The 22,074-nt window shown below is 40.1% G+C and overlaps 1 protein-coding gene across 2 annotated transcripts in view; it reads left to right on the forward strand.

Annotated features, from left to right (window-relative positions):
- Positions 1 to 22,074, forward strand: part of Spag1 (sperm associated antigen 1) — a 63,519-nt gene that overhangs the window by 22,927 nt on the left and 18,518 nt on the right. For both annotated transcript variants that reach the window (XM_063257618.1, XM_063257617.1), the window contains exons 5-12: positions 86 to 153; positions 941 to 1,050; positions 1,570 to 1,675; positions 3,138 to 3,268; positions 4,709 to 4,815; positions 6,237 to 6,396; positions 18,216 to 18,485; positions 18,709 to 18,808. In XM_063257618.1, coding sequence (XP_063113688.1) covers positions 86 to 153; positions 941 to 1,050; positions 1,570 to 1,675; positions 3,138 to 3,268; positions 4,709 to 4,815; positions 6,237 to 6,396; positions 18,216 to 18,485; positions 18,709 to 18,808 — 1,052 coding nt within the window. The remainder of the gene's footprint in view (positions 1 to 85; positions 154 to 940; positions 1,051 to 1,569; positions 1,676 to 3,137; positions 3,269 to 4,708; positions 4,816 to 6,236; positions 6,397 to 18,215; positions 18,486 to 18,708; positions 18,809 to 22,074) is intronic.

The raw sequence follows: 22,074 nt of genomic DNA on the forward strand, positions 1-22,074 counted from the left end.
TTTATTTGATTTGCATTTATATTAAACCCTGCTAATCTTAGATAAAATAAAATACAAAGAATAAAACATTATTTTATTCTTCCAGGAAAAATATTCTTCTAAAAATAAACCAGCTAAAAAGAAAATTCCAAGGGATTATGCAGAGTGGGATAAGTATGTTTTACATTTCTTTACATAAAATTTGTCAGTGAAAAATTCTTTACCATTATATACTATAATAACTTTAAAAATAATTATTATAAACCTGAACATACCCAAGTATCAAATTATTTTAGTAGAATATTGAACATATCTAAGTACTTTTGATTTTTAAAAATTAAATAAAAACTATTGCATCTTTTTTAAATAAACCAAACAAAACTAACAATTTCTCTCTCCCTACTCAAACTTTACTTTAAAAGTATAAACCCTGTAAATGGAGAGAACTTGGTCACACTTTTAATGTCAGCGTTCTGCACAGTTTAGATCCGTTAATGTTTAAAGCTTTGCTTACTGGTGTGTTTTCTTAAGAAAGTGCGTGTGAGTTGAAAAACTAACCTGTGAAGCATGCTTTCAATGCGTGTTCAAAGGCACAATGCAGGTTGAGCCTCCCTAACCCAGAATTCTGAAATGGTCCAAACTGTGAACTTACTTTTTGGCACTGACAGGACGCCACAGGTAGAAAATGCAATTCCATGAAACTTTGGCTTATGTACAATTTTTTTTTAAGATCTTGCACTGAATTTGATCAGGCTGTGTTTATACATTGTATATGAAATATAAATGAATTTTGTGTTTTCACTTGGGTCTCATCCACAAGTGTTTTCATTATGTCTATGCAAATACTATAAAATTTAATTTGTAGGTCCTAAGTGTTTCATATTAGGGATACTCAAAGTATAAACATATTTTCTTGCTAGTATTATTTCTTTTTTCAGTGTTTTTTCTTTTTCCATTTAAGATTTGATGTGGAAAAGGAATGTTCAAAAGTTGATGACGATTGTAAAGAAAAGACCATAATAAACAACAAGTCACATTTATCTAAAATTGAGACAAGAGTAGACACAGCAGGTAACAAGAAAAATAAGACTAATTTAGACTAACTTAGTAGTCTTTAAATTTTCTAGTAGTGATAACAACTGTTAACCCACAAAAATTATAGGTGGACAAGTTATACTAACTAGATTTGCTAAGACTTGATTCTCTTCCTGTGATTCATTTGTTTTTATTGCTTTTTTTAAAATCTTTTCTTTCCTATAAATTACATGTTTTACTTTCTGCTTCACAACAGAAGGATGATGAAGTCCATAGGAGGTGACAAAGCTAATCATAAAAATCCCCTAAATTCTTAATAATTCTGAGTTTTTTTTTTAAATCCCTAAGTTTAGGAAAGCTTTCTATTTTATGCTTTGTTTAATTTATGCTTTCTGCTCGTGTTAGGTGAGCACCCTCGGGGGCAGGGCTGGGGCTCAGGGAGCAGTACTTGCTTATTGAGTCCCATCCCTAGCACTGAAATACAATTTTAAAAAGCATTCTTGGGCTGAAAACCTCTGTTACATTTTCACATGTAATAGGTAATATTATCTCTAGGTCTCACTGAGCAGGAAAAGGGTTTTCTTGCTACCCGTGAAAAAGAAAAAGGAAATGAAGCTTTCAACGTGGGCGATTATGAAGAGGCTGTCATGTATTATACGAGGTGAGTAGGTGTTCGTGGTGGTTTAAACTTGCCATTTAAAAAATGATAATCTGTAATTATTGGGAAAAATATAACCAAGCTAAATAGTCTATGTTGGACTCACTGAAGGTCCTGTTCTTGTGATTGCTCATAAATTCACCTTTCAGTATTTTTTTGAGCTCTTAGGTTTTCACCCTAATCCCACCTGGACAGAGGACTCTTGTATTTTGCAGAGAACAGAAACCCATCTGGAAGGAACTTGACAGAAAATCTACACAACATGCAGTCAGACTGCCTGGACCTAATCCCCCACAGGACCTTTGTACATCCTGAATCTTCTTTCTAAAATGCTCTTCTCACTGGGCATGGTGGCTCACGCCTGTAATCCCAGCTCAGGAGGCTGAGGCAGGGGGATCACGAGTTCAAGGCCAGCCTGGGCTATGTGTTGAGACATTATTGGGGGGGAGCCCAAAAAACAAACAAAAACCAAACCTAATCCCCCTTCCTCCTTCTGTTTCCTTCCTTTCTCCCTCCTTCCCATCCTTCCTTTTTCCTTTCCTTCACCTTCCTTCCTTTTTGATCAGTCTCGGGGCCTTGTACCTGCTAGGCAAGTACTTTACCACTTACCTGTTAGAATTTAGTCAGTGCCTTACTTCTTTGGAGAAATTTTTTGTTTGTTTGTTTGTTTGAGACAAGGTCTCACTATGCAGTTCAAGCTATCCTTGAACTTACTATGTATCCCAGGCTGGGCTCAAATTCGTGGTGATTCTCCTGCCTCAGCCTCCCAAGTGCTGAGATTACAGGTATGCACTGTTATGCGTGGCGAAATATGCTCAGACCTCCTAGGAAATCTGGTTAACTAGGTTAAATCTCAGTCTACCCCTGCTGCCTCCACCGTGTCATTTAGAGGCTCCTGTAGCAGTCTCACCTCTCCTTTGCAGCCCCTGTCAAGATGCAGCGTGCATCTGTGCTTTGACACTAACTAGGCTGTGTGTCTGTAAGCGCAGAGCCCACCACTGTATCCTCAGTTCCCAGCAAAGTACACGGATCATGGCAGACATTCATAAATACTTCCAGGAACTGTTGAAGTTCTTACAGTCCATGAAAAGTAGATATTTTCCTCAAGTGTTTCACAAACTGAGCTTGTAGAATCACTAATTCTTAGAATTATACGATTGAATCACCTTTAATGATCTTCAGTGATCACATTGATTACTTTCCCATTTGCACTGTCTGTTCATCTCTAGATTTGGTAAATTCAGTGTGCCAGTGCCTTATCTTTCTTATATCTTGGTATTCATTATTTCAAAGCATTCCAAGCCAACTTTAAGCCATAGCCAGGTAGGTATTAAATTCTTTCCATTAATTACTTTGTGCTTGTTGACAAGGTATGGTTATTTGTTTTCAACTTTGGTAGTGTTTCTCTATATCCTTATGTTGGCCTCAGGTCTGCTTGTTGCCAATCTGCGTTTCTTTTTTTTAGGAGTATATCGGTGCTTCCCACTACAGCTGCTTATAACAACAGAGCTCAAGCAGAAATCAAATTGAAGAACTGGAATAGTGCTTTTCAGGATTGCGAAAAGGTCTTGGAGTTAGATCCTGGAAACATAAAGGGTAAAATAGTCATTGAATGCTTTTATATTTATAGCAGAGTTCATCAAGCACTATTTGTGGATAATATATTTATGTTTAACATATTAGAAATAAAGCTGAATTTCTATATGTGAATCAGTCCCTTCATACATTTCCCTTTTTTTTTTTTTTTTGATAGGATCTCACTGTGTAATTCAGGCTGACATTGAACTCACTTTGTAGCCTAGGCTGGTCTTGAATTCCAATCTTCCTGCTTCCCAGTGCTGGGATTACAGGCATGTGCCATCATGCCTGGCTTGATAACTGTTATATCATGGATATTTCTTTATGAAAGTTCCTATTGGAAACCTGAGTAGCAATGGCAGTAGCTAACGTATACTTAAGGCATGATCTACTATATAATTAAATTTATGCCAAATTCATCCTTTAGGTTTTGAAGGCTCATCCTCAAACTAAAATCACATTGATTAAATTTATAAATATGTCTTAAAATGGCATACAAAATATGTCAGATATAAATTTCTCACTTCTCAGCATTATGAGCCTAATTCTTTAATCAATGTGTTGACTTAATGGACAAAGTTGTCTCATTATGTGATGATCAATGAGGGGACTAAGAAGGCATTGGCACAAGCCAGGGATTTAGCTCAGCGGCATAAGTGCCTGTTTGCAAGCATGCGGTCGTGAGTTTGATTCCCGGTACCAACAACAACAACAAAAAGATGCACAGATTTTGGGCCAGGGATTTAGCTCAGTGGCACAAGTGCGTGCCTGGCAGATGAGATCATGAGTTCAATCCCCGGTACAAAAAAAAGAAGGCATTGGTTGTGATGTTAAATAATCATAAAATTACATATCAAAATCTTCCCAAAAATCTGATGCAAATTACCAACGTGCTCAATTTCACAACCTTAGCTGACTTTATCATCAAGATTCTCTCAGTCCACCTTGCTAGGTGACTCCTCATTTTAGAGATGGCTAACTAGATTTTAGTAAGATGCTATATTCTGAGCTAGAGGCTTGTCAGTAATATACTAAATTTCAGTGAGAGATTTTCTGAGTTTTAAAGAAGCCATGAAACCATAGTAGTGCTGATGATAAAAGGAACACACCGCTGTTTTAGCAAATAGCTTCCCAGTGATACAGCACAGCATGGTGCTTGTGAAGACCTAAGGGACAGAGTCTCTCTGCCTTAGGGGAGAGAGCCAGGGTTAGGGTTAGGGTTAGGGTTAGGGTTAGGGGTAGGGCCAGAGGCTATCAGAGGACACAGGTGATTAGAGGAAACAATTGGCTCTTGCAACCTATGCTGTTTCCCACAAGACCATTTCCTGTATGTTCCACAATGTGAAAATGGGTGTACTGGAGCTTTTGTGCTAGCTACTTACAGTTTTATACTTACGAAACACGTTCTTACCATAATGTCATGTATTAAAACAGATTTTTTACTTTGGTAAATTTCAGCCCTTTTGCGCCGTGCCACTACTTATAAACATCAAAACAAGCTTCAGGAGGCCATAGAAGATTTGAGGAATGTACTGGAGGTTGAACCCAATAATGATTTGGCCAAGGTAAGTATAGAGAGTAATTTCTCACCTAATTCTATAATTTGCTGTTTCTGGATTTATATTGAAATTGTATCGACCTTGCTGATTAAATTACCCTGAGGTGAAGTTATAGCTTTAAAAAGCGGTATAGCCCGGACACCTGAAAAATGTAACATAGATTTGAAGTTGAGTAAAGTAACTCATAAAAAAAATTGCACAAAGTATAAACCTATCCACGAGTGTCAAATATTTAATTTTTCTCTCTCCTGCAGTGTTGTAGGCAATGCTTTTCCCTGAGCTAATCTCAGTTTTTTATGCAAAGTAATTTCCTAGCTAGGATGAGGGTTGAGCTACACGGCCGTAGAGAGTGTCTTTCTGTTGTTGGCATGGTAACATAGCATCCTTGGTAGCCTGCACAACCTGACGGAGTGGATTAACTCAGATGCAGTGTCAGGGCTCTGTGTCAAGGCTGAAAAGCAGAGGTAAATGTCAGGGACTGTGAAGGATCTGAGATTTTACCCTACTTACAAATTGACGAGGTGACTTAGCAGAGCATCCAAGATACCTTGAGTCAGAGATAAAGGACTTTTTATTCCTGACACGTCCAGCAGATGTGCTTCACATTCTGTCCAGTTCCCCTTGCTCCCAGGGATGGCACAGAGAGACCCAAATGGATGTCGCGTACTCAGGGTCCTCCTCTGATGGATGAGGACTTTCAAAGTTAGGAAACCCCAGCCTTTTATGATGAGGTATAAACAAACTAGCCGATCTCTGCTCCAGGGGGAAAGAGCATTTTTGTTATACTGGAGAGCAAACAAAATTGCTTGTCCTCTCCAGGGAAATGCCATTTCTGTTTTCCAAGGCTAAGGTAGACAGCCTTAAAGACTCTCGAAGAAAGGCAGTTTATTGTCTTTGTTTGCAGAATGATCAGAAATGGAAGAAAGAGATGGAGAACTTCCCTCCAACAAGTCGTGCCTGGGTTTCCACACAAGCCTGTGAGATTACCTGCTGTATGCACTGCACCCTTCTGTGTTTACTTTACACGTGGTTATGTTTATTGTGTCAACGGAACAATGTTATAAAAGGAAAATTTGAAACAAGAAAAGCCACTTTTAATTTTGTGAGCTTACATAATTTCACGTTTACATATTAACTTTCAGGCTTTATCCAAATGTATCTTTATCTTAACCACATGTAAAAATTAACTCAACAATGGGCATATACCCTAATAGAAAACCTAAAGTATACTTGTTACTCTAAAGTTGTTTTTTTATATAGTGGGTGTATATAATTACTATCAAATAAAGCAATGAAGTTTTAAAAAAATTAAACCTTCATTAAAAATCTTACGTTTATATTGCAATATCTTCATTTATTCTTACCTGGAGGAATGGTTTTTTTTTTTTATTAAAGAGAAACATTTCATGGATATGATTATGTTGCAGAAAATCCTGTCAGAGGTTGAAAGAAATCTGAAAAATGATGAGCTCACATCTAAGCCCCAACCCAAAGGGAAAAGGATGGTTATTGAGGAAGTAGAAAACTCAGAAGATGCACATGAGAAGAAGAGAGGAACTGCACCTGAAGATGGCAGTGGAGATAACAGTAAAACACCCTTTCTCTTTTGGTTATGCAAAAATCTGGTTTTTTTTGTTTTGTTTCATTTTTGGTAGTCTTTCTGATACAAGGTTTTGCTATGCAGTCCAGGCTGGCCTTGAACTCACAGTGATCCTCCTGCTTCAGCTTCCCAAGTGCTGGGAGTATAGATGTGCACACCACGCCTGGTTCACCTGTTTATACAATGAGCTGGCTCAGTGTATCTGTTGGCACAGAAATTCGTAGACTACCACCCTTTTTCTAGTTTTTTAAAATTTTATTTTATTTTAAATAGAATAAAATAAACCAAAAGAAAACAGAATAAAGTAGAGCAGAGTAAAACAATGCAAATAACACAGGATTTCAGAAAAAGACAGCAGGAAATCAACAGTGGCTACCATAATGTCTCTTTGTTTTCTTCCAAATAGTTGTTTATGCCTTTTTCTAGTTTAATCTTGTAAATCTACAAGCAAATTAACTCACTTTTTATTTAACACAGTTTAATTCAGTCTGGCAAACTTAGGTTTTCTTCCTAAGCCAGAGTTTCCCTCAACAAAGCTCAGTTTAATTCCTGACGATCACCTTGTAATGGAAATAGCTGTGCATATATGACACTTTTTTTTTTTTTTTTTGCTAATTATCCTTAAATCTCTGTCTTGGGTGATTTGTCCATATCTACGTGGTTGTTACAAATGTGTTGGGTTCAGTAGGGTCTCCAGGGTGGCCCTAAAATGAATGCATTGTTGGTTACTATGTGATCCACTTAAGATGTTTTTATATATGCAAAGGAATAAATATAATTTCATTTTAAAGTAACTTTAAAAAAACACCTAGTAAAGCTTGATTTTGTGAAAGCAAAGCAGTGAAAGTTATGTCAGCTGTGAGCGGAAAGATTTGCATAAATGCTAGACCAGGGTCATAAACCTGTCCCCCTTTTCTACGATCCCCTAAGCAACTGAAGGGGAAATATCCACTGAGGGAACCATTCATAAGAAAAATCAACTTGGGATGGGGATGTACAAAGCCCTCAGTTTGATTCCCAGCACCAGAAAAAAAATAAAAACAAGTAAAAATCAACATGTAAGCAATTTTACTGAATATTTAAAATTTGTGATATCAAATATTCAGCTCCCTAAACTTTAAAAAAAATAACTAACTTCAGGGTTTTTATAAAACAGAAATATAATCTAAAGTGTATCCCTCATATGAAAACACAATCAGTTAAGACAGAATAAAAAGAAAAGGGCTGGGCATGATGACGCACATTGGGAATCCCAGCACTTGGGAGGCTGAGGCAGGAGGATCGCTGTAAGTTTGAGACAAGCCTGGGCTATGTAGTGAGACCCTGACTCAAATAAAAAGGGAGGGGGGTGGTGACTAGGGATTTAGCTCAGCAATATAAGCACTTGCCTGGCAAGCACAAGGTTGGAGTTCAGTCCCTGGTACCAAAAAAAAAAAAAAAAAAAAAGGCACAGATGTGCAGGCACACACAAAACAGAGCAAAACAACCTCCAAAACACAAAGGCGCAACAGAGGAGAGAAGAAGAGTGGGAAACGAAGGAGAAAAGTATCAGAGACAGCTGGGAAAAAAGGGCACTATCAAAGGGTAGACAGAGGGAGAAACTAGGGTGAACATGTGTAAGCCTCAAATGTCACCATCTAGCCAGATTTTGAATAAATTCTGGCAGCAAAAGTTTATAGGATTTATATTTAATGTAAATGTCTTACAGTTAAAGGAAATAATGTAAAGTCTTATTGGGAACAAAATGAAATATAAACTATACTAATTGCAACTAATTTTTAATTAAACATTTATGTAGAATAAAAATGGTCTTTTTGTGAGAATGCAGTTCTAATTCATGTATAATTTTGCACAGCAGCACTAAAATCAGGTTACAATTCCATCACCCCAAAAAGACTCCTGTTGCCCATTCAGCCAAACTCCTTACCCCAATTCTTATTACCCGTCTTTCTATTATCCTTCATTCCTGAGTCTTACCTTGTGTAGACTGTTGAAGAGATGAAAACAGAGAACATGTAACATTTTTTTTTTTTTTTTTTGTCTTTTTCCTTTTTATCGATACCGGGGATTGAACTCACGACTGCCTGCTTGCAAGGCAGGCACTTATGCCGCTGAGCTAAATCCTCAGCCCCAACATACAACATTTTGAAGCTAGCTTTTTCACCAAACATGTCCCTCAAAGCTACTGGTGTATCATCGGTCCATTCCTTTTTATTGCTAGGTGGCCTTCCATTATATGACTGTGTCGAAATTTGTTTATCTACTCACTGGTTCAAGGACATCCAGGTTGTTTCCGGTTTTTGCTGCTTGTAGCTGCTATAAATGCTCATGGACAAGTTTTATGTGAATATAGGCTCTCAGTTCTCCTACAGTAAATACCTTAGAGCAGGATTATTGAAGCATAAGACAAGTATGTGATTAATCTTATTGAAAATCGCCAGTGTTTTTCAGAGTAGCTGTACCATTTTGCATTGTCAATAGCAACATATGAGAGTACAAGTTCCTTCACATCCTTGCCAGCATTTGATATTATTATGAGTCTTTTTTATTTTATTGGATGCATAGTGATTTCTGTTTATGAGCTTACATATAATTTTAAAATCAGTTTCTTAAAGGTATATTTTATTTTTCATGGTCTGCATTCCTGTTTCTCTTAATATTGTTATATTTATCCTATAGAATCACCTAATAATGCTATATATTTGATAACTATTTCACCACGTCTTTTGTCATATTACTAAAATTTACATTTTTACTTATTGCAAAACACAAATTTTCTCTATAAATCACTATAATATACAGTAGAATAAATAGGATGGCAAAGATAAAGCAGTAAAAGTCTAGTTCTATAGATATAAAAATACTCATTCTTGGAGTTTGGATTTGCATTGAATTTGTACATTAGTTTTGGGGAAAAGTGATATAGCCATCTGGAATTTTCTAATCCATGAACATAGTATGTTTCTCCATTTGTTTAAGTCTTCTTGGATTATTATTATTATTATTATTTTTTGTCTTTTTCATTTTTATCAGTACCGGGGATCGAACTCACGACCGCCTGCTTGCAAGGCAGGTGCTTATGCTGCTGAGCTAAATCCCCAGCCCTGTTCTTGGATTATTTTTCATTATCATTTTGTGGTTTAAAATACACAGGCTCTTTTATACTTACATATTTCAATTTTCTGGGGTTATAAATAGCTTTGTGTGTGTGTGGTACAAGGGATTGACGCAGGGCCTTAGGCATGCTAGGCAAGCACTCTACTACTGAGCTACTTCCCCAGCCCATAAATAGCATCTTTAAAAGTTCCATAAAGTTAAAATTGAAAGTTTCTTGCCCTAGTATAAATTCCTGTACAGCGATGGCAGTGGTCTAACCTGGCGAAGGCCAGAGCGGGACGCCAACCACTGCCGGCTTCTTCCTCAGCCCTAATTGCAGCTCCGCTTCCTGTTTGCCGCACAGAGAATTCCAATCGGCTCCTCACACGTCATCAGTATCCGCCCATGCGCCACTTCCCATCAGGGGTCAGCACATAACCCTCTGCCTCTCTGTATCTGGTGGAAGGAGACAGCTGGGCAGCCTTGGGTTGTGTGTTCCTTTCCACGTCCTCAGCTCAATAAACCTGCTCATTTTGTACTTTTTGGTTCTCTATTGTGCTGAAATACTCTAACAGAAATTTTATTTGTTCATTACTGCCATAGAGAAATGATTGCTTTTTTTTTTTTGTATATTGACCTTGTATCATACAGCCTTGTTAATTCATTTATATATCCAAGGATCCACTTTGTATATTCTTTGGAATTTGCTTTGTAGACAATTATGTTGTGTATAAATAACTTCAGTTGTATTTTTTCATTTCTAATCTGTGCATCCCCCCCCCCCCCCCTGCTTTATGCACTTGACTAGGGAGCTTGATGTTGAACAGGAGCGATGAGGGTGAACACACGACTTGTTCTCAAACTCAGAGGGCAAGCATTCAGTTGTTCTTCACTGGGTTTGATAGATGCCCATTGTCAAGTTTAAGGACTGCCTGTTTTTCTAGATGGCTGAGAAATTTTTCATGTATTTGGTGTTGAATTATTGAAAATGCTCTTCTACCTCAGTTGATTTTGATTATGTGGTTTTTCTTCTGAGGTTTGTTAATATGCTGAATTACATTGACTGACTTGAATGTTCCTTCAGAAAGGCTTGAATTTTGGGGCTAAACACCATGTGGTCATGTGTTATTTTTATTTAAGGTTATTATTTGCTAGTATTTTATGGAAGATTTTTGTTTCTGTGTTCGTAAGATACATTGTACTACATAATCATCTTTTGTTTGTCACTCATCACTCATTGGCTCATTCATTCATTCATTCATTCCTGCGCCTGTCTGGATGTGGTATCAAGGCAATATTGACCTCATATAATGGGTTGGGATCTGTTTCCTCAGCTTTGGTTCTCTGGAAGAGGTTGAACTCATGTTATTTCTCCTTCGAAGGTTGGGAAACTTGTCCGTGTAACAAGTTTCACTTGCACTTTGTGTGAGTGTTTGAAGATTTTAAATAATTCATCTGGGCCAGTTTTCCTTAAGTGAATCCTAGTAGTTTGGTAGTTTCAGAGAATTGGTTCATTTCATTCAAGTTGAATTTCTCTATGCAGAATTGTTCACACTACTCCCTTGTTTTTATTTTAATGTCTGGTGTGTCTGTAATGATCTTACCTTTTCTTATGAGTAATTTGTGTTTTGTCTTTTTTTTCTTTGTCAGTCCAGCAAGAGATTAATAGGCTATTGATCTTTTGAAAATACCAGCTTTTGTTTCATTGTTTTCTCTGTTTTATGTCCTTTTGCAATTTCATTAATTTTACTCTTTATTATTTCCTTCCTGCTTGATATGAAACTATCCTGCTCCTCTTTTTCTGTAGTGGTTTCTCAGGACAGAGCATGGAACACTGATTTGAATCTTTTTACCCTTTAATAAACATCTCATGCTGTAAGTTTCCTTCTGAGCTTTGTTCTAACCCCACCTGCACATTTTATATGTTGTGCATTCATTTCATTCATTTGAAAATATTTTCTAACTTTCCTTGAAACTCCTTCTTTGACTATAAGGCATATTTAATGGCATAAACACCTGCCTGGCAATGCCAAATGTTTTTGACATTTATCAAGTATCTTTGTTACTGATTTTTAATTTACATCTGTCAAGATCACAGAATACATGTTATGTCAATACTTTTACATTGTTAAGGCTTGTTTTATGGCACAAGCCCGTGCCTCAGGCTGGTCTTAACTCAAGCCAGTCCTCCTGCCTCAGCCTCCTGAGTGCTAGGGTTACAGGCATGCATCAGCACACATGGTGATATGTTCTTTCTTGATGAATATTCCGTATGCATTGTAAAAGAATGTGTAAGCTGGGCGTGGTGGTGCATGCTTGCAATTCTGGCATTCTGGGAGACTGAGTCACAGAAAACCACAAGTTTCTGAAGAATATTTTTGCTGTCTATTGAATTCTTGGTTGATGGTTCTTAGGTTTAACAGTTGGGGAAAACAGGGTGAAATATGTTTACTCCATCTTGGTAACTTCCCTTCTCATTTTTATTTATTTTTTAAAGGGGGATGAATAATTAACACCATTTGAAGGACTACAAACGTGCTTTGCATAGATTGTTTCATTTAATTCCCAGAGCTATGTTACCCTTACTTCTGTAGAGTAGGAAAGAGAAGTTCAGAGAGGCTGTTAGTTATCTGCCATGTTTGCACAGTGTGACTTTTTAGTCATCTCCTCAGAGTGGTCACTGGATGCCAATTAAGACAGTATGGATTCTCCAGAACCAGGCCAAACATCACCAGGCTGCATTCTCAAAGAAATAAATTTATCCACTTTAATGCCCACCAACACACCAAGATTTCTATCAGAAACTGAATGGAAGATGGGGGAGGGGAATAGATAAACAGTGTATGTTAAGAAGCAAATGAGTTAAAGACTAACATGATCAGTTTTGCAACTTAAAAAGCCTTCCTCTCAAACAGATAAACGGGACAAGAATAATATATTTTTATTTTTTTGGTGCTGGGGATCAAACTCACAACCTCACATTTGCCAGGCAGGTGTTTATGCCATTGAGCAAAATCCCTAGCCCAGGATAATGTGTTTTTAAAATCTCTACTACTACTTTTATGTCTAGAAATGTCGTTTTTTTTTTTTTTTTTTTTTTTTTTTTGGTAATGGGAATCGAACTCAGGACCTCGAGCTTGCCAGGCAGGTGCTTGTGAGCTAAATCTGGAGCTAAATCTCCAGCTATGTCTAGAAATATGAGTCAGAAGTCAGGCATGGTGGTGTGAGGATGCAGCTCAGCATGCCTGTAGTGCCAGCACCTGGGAGTCGGAGGCAGGAGGACCTAAGTCAAGCCCAGCTCGAGAACATGACACTCTGACACTACACGACAAACAAAAGAAGAAAGAAGGGAAGCCGAGTCCACACAGTCATGAAGAAACATTTTACCAATCCATTCATACTTACCGGTTGGTTAAGTTGATTCTGTTGGAGATAGACAGTTTTCCCTAAAGCAAGTCCCATAGAGAAGCAACATCGCCGTTGAAACCTCTGGACAGCCAGAGCTTTAAGAGAACATTTTTGATCCTGCTATTCATTGCTTCCGCCAATTATTTATCAGTGAAGAAATATGTATGTAAAGGAGTCAGAAAAAAGTCTTGATAGAAAATATAAATATGCAAACCAATGAGTTTCCTTTTATTAAGAAAGCAAATAAAGACCAGACGGAGTAAGTAGCTGAGAACTCAGAAGTAATCGTTTCATCCCAGGATGAAATGAACTCAGTTGAACCAGTTTCTGTGCTCCCTGCCTAGTTGCATTGGTGCATGACAAGTTTACAGCCCTAGAGCACTGGACGGGAGGGAAGGGGTCTGAGTCACTTTCAGGGAGGTAGTGTTACAGCCCAGAGGGAAGTTACCAGTTGGAATCTTTGCACCCCATCCCTCCACATTCCAAGAAGAATGCCTAGTCACTATGCTCCTGTTCCAGGAAGTCATAAGGAAATACAGCAATTAGAGCAATTTGTAACCCTGGGTGTTACTGCTGCTCCTGCAACAAGCTCCACATGGGTGGGCCAGACCCACGGGTACCCTAACCATGGCTTCAGCTTAACAACAGACAGTTGCACCACTGTAGTCTGGCTGCTACCGAGACCAAGCCAGTTGGCCAGCTGTCTTCACCCAGCCCTCTGAGGACCAGTAGTTAGGAACACTTCATCCTGGGAGGCTGAGGCAGGAGGATGACGAGTTTGAGCCCTGCCCAGGAAACTTAGCAAGACACTATCTCAAATTAAAAAATAAAAAAGGGCTGGGGGTGTAGCTGATGCAAAGGTCCCGGGTTCAATCTCCAGTACTGCAAAAGGAATAAAAGGGATTGGGGGAGGAAAGAAACACCTGCCTACCTTTCAAGGATGAGTAGATCTGGCTTTAAGTTTGTGGGTGCTCTCAGAAGCTACCTGTCTGTTTATGGCTTCCTTTCCATGGCAGAGCCCATTTAGAAGTGGCCATTGTCTTACAGTGGTTGCAGTCCAGTCCGGCACTCACTGGGTGTCCTGCAGAGTCTGTGAGCAGCTGTCAGGAAAGTGGGGTTGCTTATTCCACTCTTACAAGTGAAACAGAAGAAAACCAAATCGTCACAAACAGAAGGATAAAACAAATACTTCTGTTGCCTTGAAAGGTTAAGATATAGAGAGTGAAAGACAGTGATTTCTAAGAACTAAAACAACACAAAATCATAAAGAGAAAGGTGAATAATACCTAACTATGAGAAATCTTTATACATTAGGCCTCTAGAAGAACTAAGAGGCAAATAAGAAACCAGGAAAAGTGGCAAAAGCTGTTAACCTTAGACTATGGAGAGTTTTTACAAAACGATAAAAGAAAGGTGAGGAACTAGTACAGCCATAATCAGAGTTTTTACAAAACAGTAAGAAAAAGATGAGGAACCAGTACAGATACCAACAAGGCACAGGAACAGGCAAAAATTAATAAACTATGAAGAAATCAATAAATGTTTATTGCTAGGGCTGGAGATATAGCTCAGTGGCACAGTGCTGACCTGGCAGTCGCAAGGTCCTGAGTTCAATCTCTGCTCTCCCCCACGCAAATGTATTACTAATAAAAAGTGAAAGTTAAACACAGTTTTTTCTCCTATCAAATTGGCCAAAATTTAAAAAAAAAATACATTTTGCTATCAAGGGTGAGTTAAAATCACTTTTAAAAAAATTGGGATATAATTCATTCTTTTTGGCTTCAGTGGACTTTTGTATTTTCATGAGGTTATACAGTTATCATCACCGTCTAATTTCAGTGCATTTTTTCCTGACAAAAGTCCCAGCCCTGTTAGCAGTAATACATTCTCTCCTTCCCCTGACTGTTGGCCCAGCTGTGAATCTCCTTTTGTCCCCATGGCTTTGCTCATTCTGAATGTTTCATCTAAAGGAAATCATATACGTGGCATTTTTGTATCTGTACATTTGGGTTGTTTTTACTTTGGGACTGTTAATGAACATTGTTTCATGTTCATTTATGCACAATTTTTTGTGCATGTGAACAGATGTTTCAAATTTTCTTGAGTATATACTTGTACATGGACTTATTGGGTTGTGTGGTAACTACATGATTAATGTCTTGAAGAACTGAACACTGTTTTTCACTGTGGTTACACCATTTAGAATTCCCACCAGAAATGTAGGAGGGCTTCAATTTTTCTCAATCGCTGCCAGCACTTGTCTGCATTTTTGATTATAGATATGGCGGCCAGTGTGAAGTGGTCTCTTAGATTTTGGCTTGCATGTCCCTAATGAGTGTTGAACAAAGTCATTTCATGTGGGTTTGGCTGTCTATTCAAGTCCTTTGTCCATCTTTAATTGGGTTGTTTTTAACTACTGAATTGTAAGTATCCTTTATATATTGTGGGTACTAAATCCTTATCAGATAGATATATGATTTTAAAATCTTATTCTGTGTATATTTTCTTTCTTTCTTTATTTTTTTGGGTGATTTTTGAGATAGGGTCTTGCTCCATAATTCAGACTGGTCTTGAGCTCAGGATCCTCCTGCCTCAGCCTCCCAAGTACTGGAATTACTGGCATGCATCACTTCTTTTTACTTTCTTAACAATATGATTTGCAAAAATTTTTAAATTAATTGATTAATTCAAGATAGTAGGAATTGAACCTAAGGGCTCTCTACCACTGAGTTACATCCTCATCCCTTATGTTTTATTGTGAGACAGTGTCTTGCTAAGTCACTGAGTGGACCAAGTAAGGGCCTGCAATTCTCCTGTCTCAGCCTTTCCTAGTGCCAGGATCACAGGCACGTGTGCCACCATGCCTGCCCAAAAAAGTTTTAGCTATGATGGAGTGCAATTTTTTCTTTTGTCTTTTTTTGATGTCATATCTAAAAATCCATTGTTAAATCCAAGATTGTGAAGGTTTATTCCTATATTTCTTCTAAGATTTTTTGTGTTTTAGATGTTCTGTTAAAGTCATTGATCCATATTTTTCCTGTTGAGGAATTTCATATCTGTGTCTAGTTTTCTGAGTACTTTTATCATGAAAGGATATTGGATTTTGCTAAATGCTTTTTTAGCAATAATTGTGATGATCATGTAGTATTTTCCCCCTTTGTTTTGTTAATATGATATAGTGGCATTAACTTCCTACTTTTGAATTACATTTAAATTCATGAGATAAATCCCACTTGGTCATGGTATGTGATCTTTTTAATACGTTGTTGAATCAAGCTTGCTAGTATCTTATTGTAGATTATTATTATTTTTGTATCTAGCAGCTACTCCAGTATGCCACCCAAGCTCACACCATTGACTGTTCCTCTTTTGAATATTTGCTATTGTCCATTTCTTTCTTGCCAATATATTCCTGCTTTCTGAAGTGGTACATCTACCTGTTTTTTCTCTCTAGGCATTTTTCTATCTCCATTGGAGATTCTTTCTCTGTTCACTCTACAAGTATTATTATTTCTTAGGGACCCTTTGGAGGCTCTGGTGATCCCATTCCAAACTCTGAGGATCCTTTATATGTTGGCAGCTTCCAAGTCACTGTCTCTGAAAAAGGTCACTCCTCTGCTGTATGTATGGCTTTCTGGACAGCCCCTCTACATTGTCCCATGGCTAGAACCATACGCAACAAGACACAGGTTTTCCTTGTTTGGGCCTTTATTTACCACTTCTTCTCCTTTTCCTTCTCCTCCTTCTCCTCCTTCTCCTCCTTCTCATTCTCCTCCTTCTTCTCTTCCTTCCTCTTCCTCTTCCTTTTTTTCTTCTTCTTCTAGATGGAGTCTCATTATGTAGTTCAGGCTGGCCTTGAGCTCATTATGTATCCCAGGCTGGTCTCCAGTTCACTGTGCTCCTCCTGTCTCTGCCTCCTGCCTCCCAAGTGCTGGGATTACAGGCTTGTGACACCAGCTGTTTACTTTCCGAGGACTACCTGCCTAGTCTAGGAGTATTTCAATTTTTAATTCAAGTCCCAGTCATGCTCGTTTCTAGCTCTGTTTTTAGGTCTTAGCTTTTTCCTTGCATCTCTCTTGCCTCTTTTTAAAGTGGGAAAGCTGGTACTTGGAACCGGGATTAATGCTGATGTGTATGAGGGTCTTGCGGGTTGATGCAGTGGCTGCAGACCTGTGCTTTCCATGAGCCCTGGAATAGCAGACACCAGTGAACCTGGAGCCTTGCTCTAACCATCGCACTGGGCCCATCTGGGATTTATTTCTATAATGAAATATTTTTATTGTTTTAATAATTGGTTGGTGAACCAGATGTTAGGCTGCTATATTAAAAACTTTTAATTAATGTGTCTTCATACACAGCACTTGTCGTAAGATGATCAATCATCCACTGATTTTCACTTACATAACTGTGGGGGTTTTTTTGTTTTTTTGTCTTTTTGAGACAGGGTCTCTTTGCGCCGTTCAGGCTGGCCTTGAGCTTGCTTTGTAGCCTAGGTTGGTCTCGAACTTGCAACGATCCTCCTGCCTCAACCTCTGGAGTCCTGGGATTACAGGCGTGAATTACCACATCTGGCTATAACTGTGGTTTTTTATCCCTCAAATCTTGGCCACACTATTCATGAAGGAGAAAGAAACTTGATAAAAGAGACAACTCGGTATTTATGTGCTTTTTAACAGTGCCTTGAAATGATTGGTTTGTTTTAAATATCCATGACACCAGTGAAATATTTAAAAACGGTACATTTAGCTATTAGTTATTAAAGTTATTATACGTGAAAATTTTCAGTCAGATTCAAGGGAAATTTTAGTTTCAATAATGCTTCGGAATGGAAAATTCACTGTATTTAAGGCTCCCTTATTTAAGTTTAACAACGATAGTCTATTTCATGTGACTCGTCTGTTAAGATCATTTAGAAATGGCTTAAAAAATCATTTGACTTCTGCGTTCACAGGATTTTTTTTCTCTCGCAACTCTTTAAAGTGCGGAAATTGTCCATCGGCAGTGGGTGCCAGGCATGAGTCCATAGAGTTCTAGTAACTTCATTCATTCATTCATTCATTCATTCATTCATTCATTCATTCATTCACCATTCATTCCTGCGTCCGGAGCACAAGCAGGGTGGGTGCAGCAAAGGCTCCCGAGCTGCCGGGTTTTCACCCTCCAGCCCTCGAGCGTTTAAAGAGTTAAAAGTTGGGGCCGGAGCCGGGCCCTGTGTCCGCAGGAAGCGCCGGGGGCCGGGGCCGGGCACCTCGCGGCTCCGCCCGTCCCGTGGTGCCGACGCCGGCCCGCTCTCTCCCCGCAGCGGCCGCGCGCGCCATGGGCAACACGGCCAGGAAGGCGAGCGGCCGGGCGGAGCGCGGAGGCCGGCCGGGCGGGGCCCAGCGGCGGCCCACGGCCCCCGCCGTGCGGGGCCAAGCGGGGAGCTCCGGGGACCCCGCGGCCGCCGCCAACCCCGCCGCCCCCGCCGACCCCGCCGGCCTGAAGAACCAGGGCAACGCGCTGTTCCGCGGAGGGCAGTTCGGCGAGGCGGCGCGCAGCTACTCGGCGGCGATCGGGCGGCTGGAGCCTGCAGGTAGGGGGCGCCGCGCGGGCCGGGCCGGGCCGGGGTGGGGTGGCCACAGGGTCCCCCCGGGTGCGAGCGGGCGCGGTGCAGATCTGGGCGAGCCCCGCCGCGACCTCTGCAGGACGGGCGGGACAGGGCCGCAGCGTCGCCGAGCCCGCGAGCATCCTGCAGTTCTGTCCAAATGTGATTTTGCTAATGGATTTTAACTGTATTTCATATCATGTGATTTTAGGAAGTGAAAGTGCGGGTGAGCTAAGTATCTTATATTCAAACAGAGCAGCGTGTTACCTAAAAGAAGGAAACTGCAGCGGCTGCATTCAAGATTGTAACAGGTAAAAGAACATTTACTTTTGTACTTTGTCAAGTATAGTTTGGCCAAGATCTTGTTGCTGTCAGTGTTTGTAACCGTCCTGCTTTTTTGCATAAGACTCTAACCTCTTAAAACCGTGTTAAGCTCAATGGGTTGACTAATGCACGAAAATCATTCTTTACTCTCATGTATGAAGACAGGGAAAGCCGTGCACACTTTATTTCGCCTCTGCCCCCAGCCTGATTCACCCCTTGACTGCTGCAGAAGCTCAGCAACTGGCGGCAGACGGTGCTGCCTCAGAGAACTCCTGAAGCAGCCTGGTGCTCGAGTTGTTTCTGAGCGGGACTTTGAGCTCATCTAGCCAGTGACGAACTTCTCTGTCTCCCCACCTGCCTGCCTCAGCTTTGTGCCCATACTTGGGCGTGGACCATTTCCGCTCACCACCTCCTTGGCTGGAGGAGGGTGATGCCTTGGGTTCCTCTTTGCTTCTTAAATCCCCGGTCCCCGCCTCCTGATCACGAGCCGATCTCTAACACCTGGTACTGCCACTTGGTCATCTCTGTAGCTCCTTATGGCTTTAAACTCCTTGGGCTCAGGAACCATGTCTCACAGAGCTTTGGCCCCTTTGAAGCACGGTGGTAACTCAGCGAGTAACCCACCAGGATGGCTAAATACACAGTTTTCTTTTACCATCAGGTAATGAGCCTGCTTCAGAAGCCCTTTGGCAAGAAGTTATTACTTACCTAGCTTGAAAAAAATGTCTTGTTCTAGTTTGACTAACACAGTCTTGGTTTATTCCTGTTAACTTGTATAAATTAGTAACTGTCACCCCTTTTCAGTCTCAGAAGCTCTACTTTGGACTAATAAATCATGTGGGCACTGTTTACAAGGTTGACCAGCTTACTGTTTCTTTCATTGGCATTATCAGTTTACTGATATGAGTAAAATTTGCTAGTCTTTGTGCCTACAGTTTAGAAAAAAGACCTTGAAGCACTTGGATTCCCCCCCCCCAATTTTATATATTCACATTTAACATAAATTATATTTTGGCCTGACCCATCCTGTCTCACATCAGCTAATTGTTGTATTTTCAGGATTCTGTGGACTGGATGAGTCAGATTGGTACAGAGATGACAGAGAACCCCCAAATAACCCAAATAATATAATGGAAATATAACTCCCAACCTGCTAGCCTGCTAGATGTCAGATACACTGAGTTCACCTTCTCTAAAATTGAAGAATGAATTCTAGGAACAGCAGAGGTTAAGAGCTGAGAATATTTATTTAGGAAAAGAAAGCTTCTGTCCAAGAGGGACAGAAAGGAGTCCTGAGTGGATGGCCCAGGGGACCTTGCTTCTCAAGGGTGTTCTACAGAGCAAAACTAGGAGGTGAGGTGGGTTCAAAGCACAACAAAAGTATGATCAGCTAGTAAGATTACAAGTGTAGTTGCTTGGGTGATATTGACCCAACGCGAAATCACAAGGTAGGTATGAGATGGGACAAAACAGTGGTCAACCAATAAGATTACAAGTTCAGTCATTTAGGTAATATTGATTAAATGGGGGTCTAATGGAGAAGCAAGTCACGTAGCAAGTGTACATAGACCAAAGGGGACTTTCCTCTACCCAAGGCAATGGACACCTACTTAGAATATCAATCACTGCTGTTCATCGGGGACCTAGGGGAAGTATGTAGGTGTAGTCATTCCATCTTTTGGGATGTGCCTCCTCCTACAGCTAAAATGTTTCTACACTGACTCTACTGAGAGCCTGGCTCTGTCTGCCTGTGATATGTTGCCTATGACATGGATTTTTACTATTATACTAATAGCCTGAAATCTACCATGTTGCCCTTGTAGATACCATGAAAACTGACAAATGCCAGGAATGTCGGGTTTTTTTCTTTCTTTTCCCACCAAACCTAGAACATGCCTGTAAGTAACTGACAAGACGTGTGCATTTGTTAGATTCCAGGCACCGCGTGACTCACAGCTGACACCCTCTCAACTCGTGTTTGTTTCTAGTACACCACCTTCAGATTGGTCTCGGGCCTTCCTAGAGTGAGCAAAACCAGGATTCTTTACTTAAAGCTTGAGACCCCTGAAGTGAGAGCTGCTGGAAAACAGTGGATTCTCTCCATTCTTTGTCGAGATTGTTGAAGGTGGCATGAGTTCGATGGCAGCATAAATCTACGCCTGCCTGAATGATGTAGTGAGTGAGATCCTATATTGGAGATGGGAGTCCAGTCACGGTGTCCAGGGAGGCTAGCATGGCAGCTAGCTTTGTTAGAGGTGGGCTCTGGGGAGAGGGTGGGCGCCCCTTGTTTAGGTGTGGCATCCTTAAGGGAGCGGTGCATTCTAGCCAAGGAATCCGGCTCTGCTGGTGAGTGCTGATCTCCTTAGAGGCCGACCTACTTAGATGCTTTTTTGATAGCTGGAGCGCAAGTCCCGGCAGGAGGGGCATGGAGATAGTGCCCAGTGAGAGGTGGTTTTCCTCCAAAACTGATTCTCCAACCTGGCTCAATGCCTGAGAAGCCAGGACGCATCTTGGTGAGGTGTTGAAAAGCAGACACATTTACATCTCTATGAAGCAGGAATCCTTCATTAGCAGCCAGTGTGACTATCATTTTACCTTCCAAAGACTACATGTTTTAGGAAATTTCTTCGTGAGCTTTTCAGTTAATTATCTTCGCTGTTTAAAGAGCTCTATGAGCTCTCTTTACTGGACAGGTGGGACCCTGCCTGAGACACTGAAAAAGGAAAACTTACATGGGCAAAATTTAAAATAAGGGCATGGAGAAAAACAGCCTGTGAAGTGACTTGTTTTATGTACGCTGGGAAAGCCTTCCATCTGAATTGTAAATGTCTATACTTGTTCTCAGGGTTTCCCAAGTGCCTTCTTCCTGGAGTCCTGGGGAACCCCTGGCCCTGTTTTTATCCTCACAGTCGTGCATGTTTCTGTGTTCAGCCTCCGGGAGAGACAGGCAAAGAGCTCATTAAGGCTAACAAAAGTTTGAGAACCACTGTCCTAGAGATTTTTTATTCTCATAATTGTTTTAAGAGCTTCAAAAATGTTTTTCCCATTTTTCAGAGAACATTTTGGGTTATCTAAACCACCCCAAGAACCTTTCAGTGGTTTTCCACTGGAGATATTTTGAGAGACTAAATCAAATGAATGTTGTCTAGCGATCCTCTGCTGTTGCTTATCTTTAAAAGATTTGAGATTAGGAGACTCCCCAGGGTCTTAATTTTATTAACTTGAATAGACAACTCTGACTTAAAAGTTCTGT

This window comes from Cavia porcellus, unplaced genomic scaffold, assembly GCF_034190915.1.
Source record: "Cavia porcellus strain 051 isolate PalLab524CR breed Dunkin Hartley unplaced genomic scaffold, mCavPor4.1 scaffold_10, whole genome shotgun sequence".
NCBI lineage: Eukaryota > Metazoa > Chordata > Mammalia > Rodentia > Caviidae > Cavia > Cavia porcellus.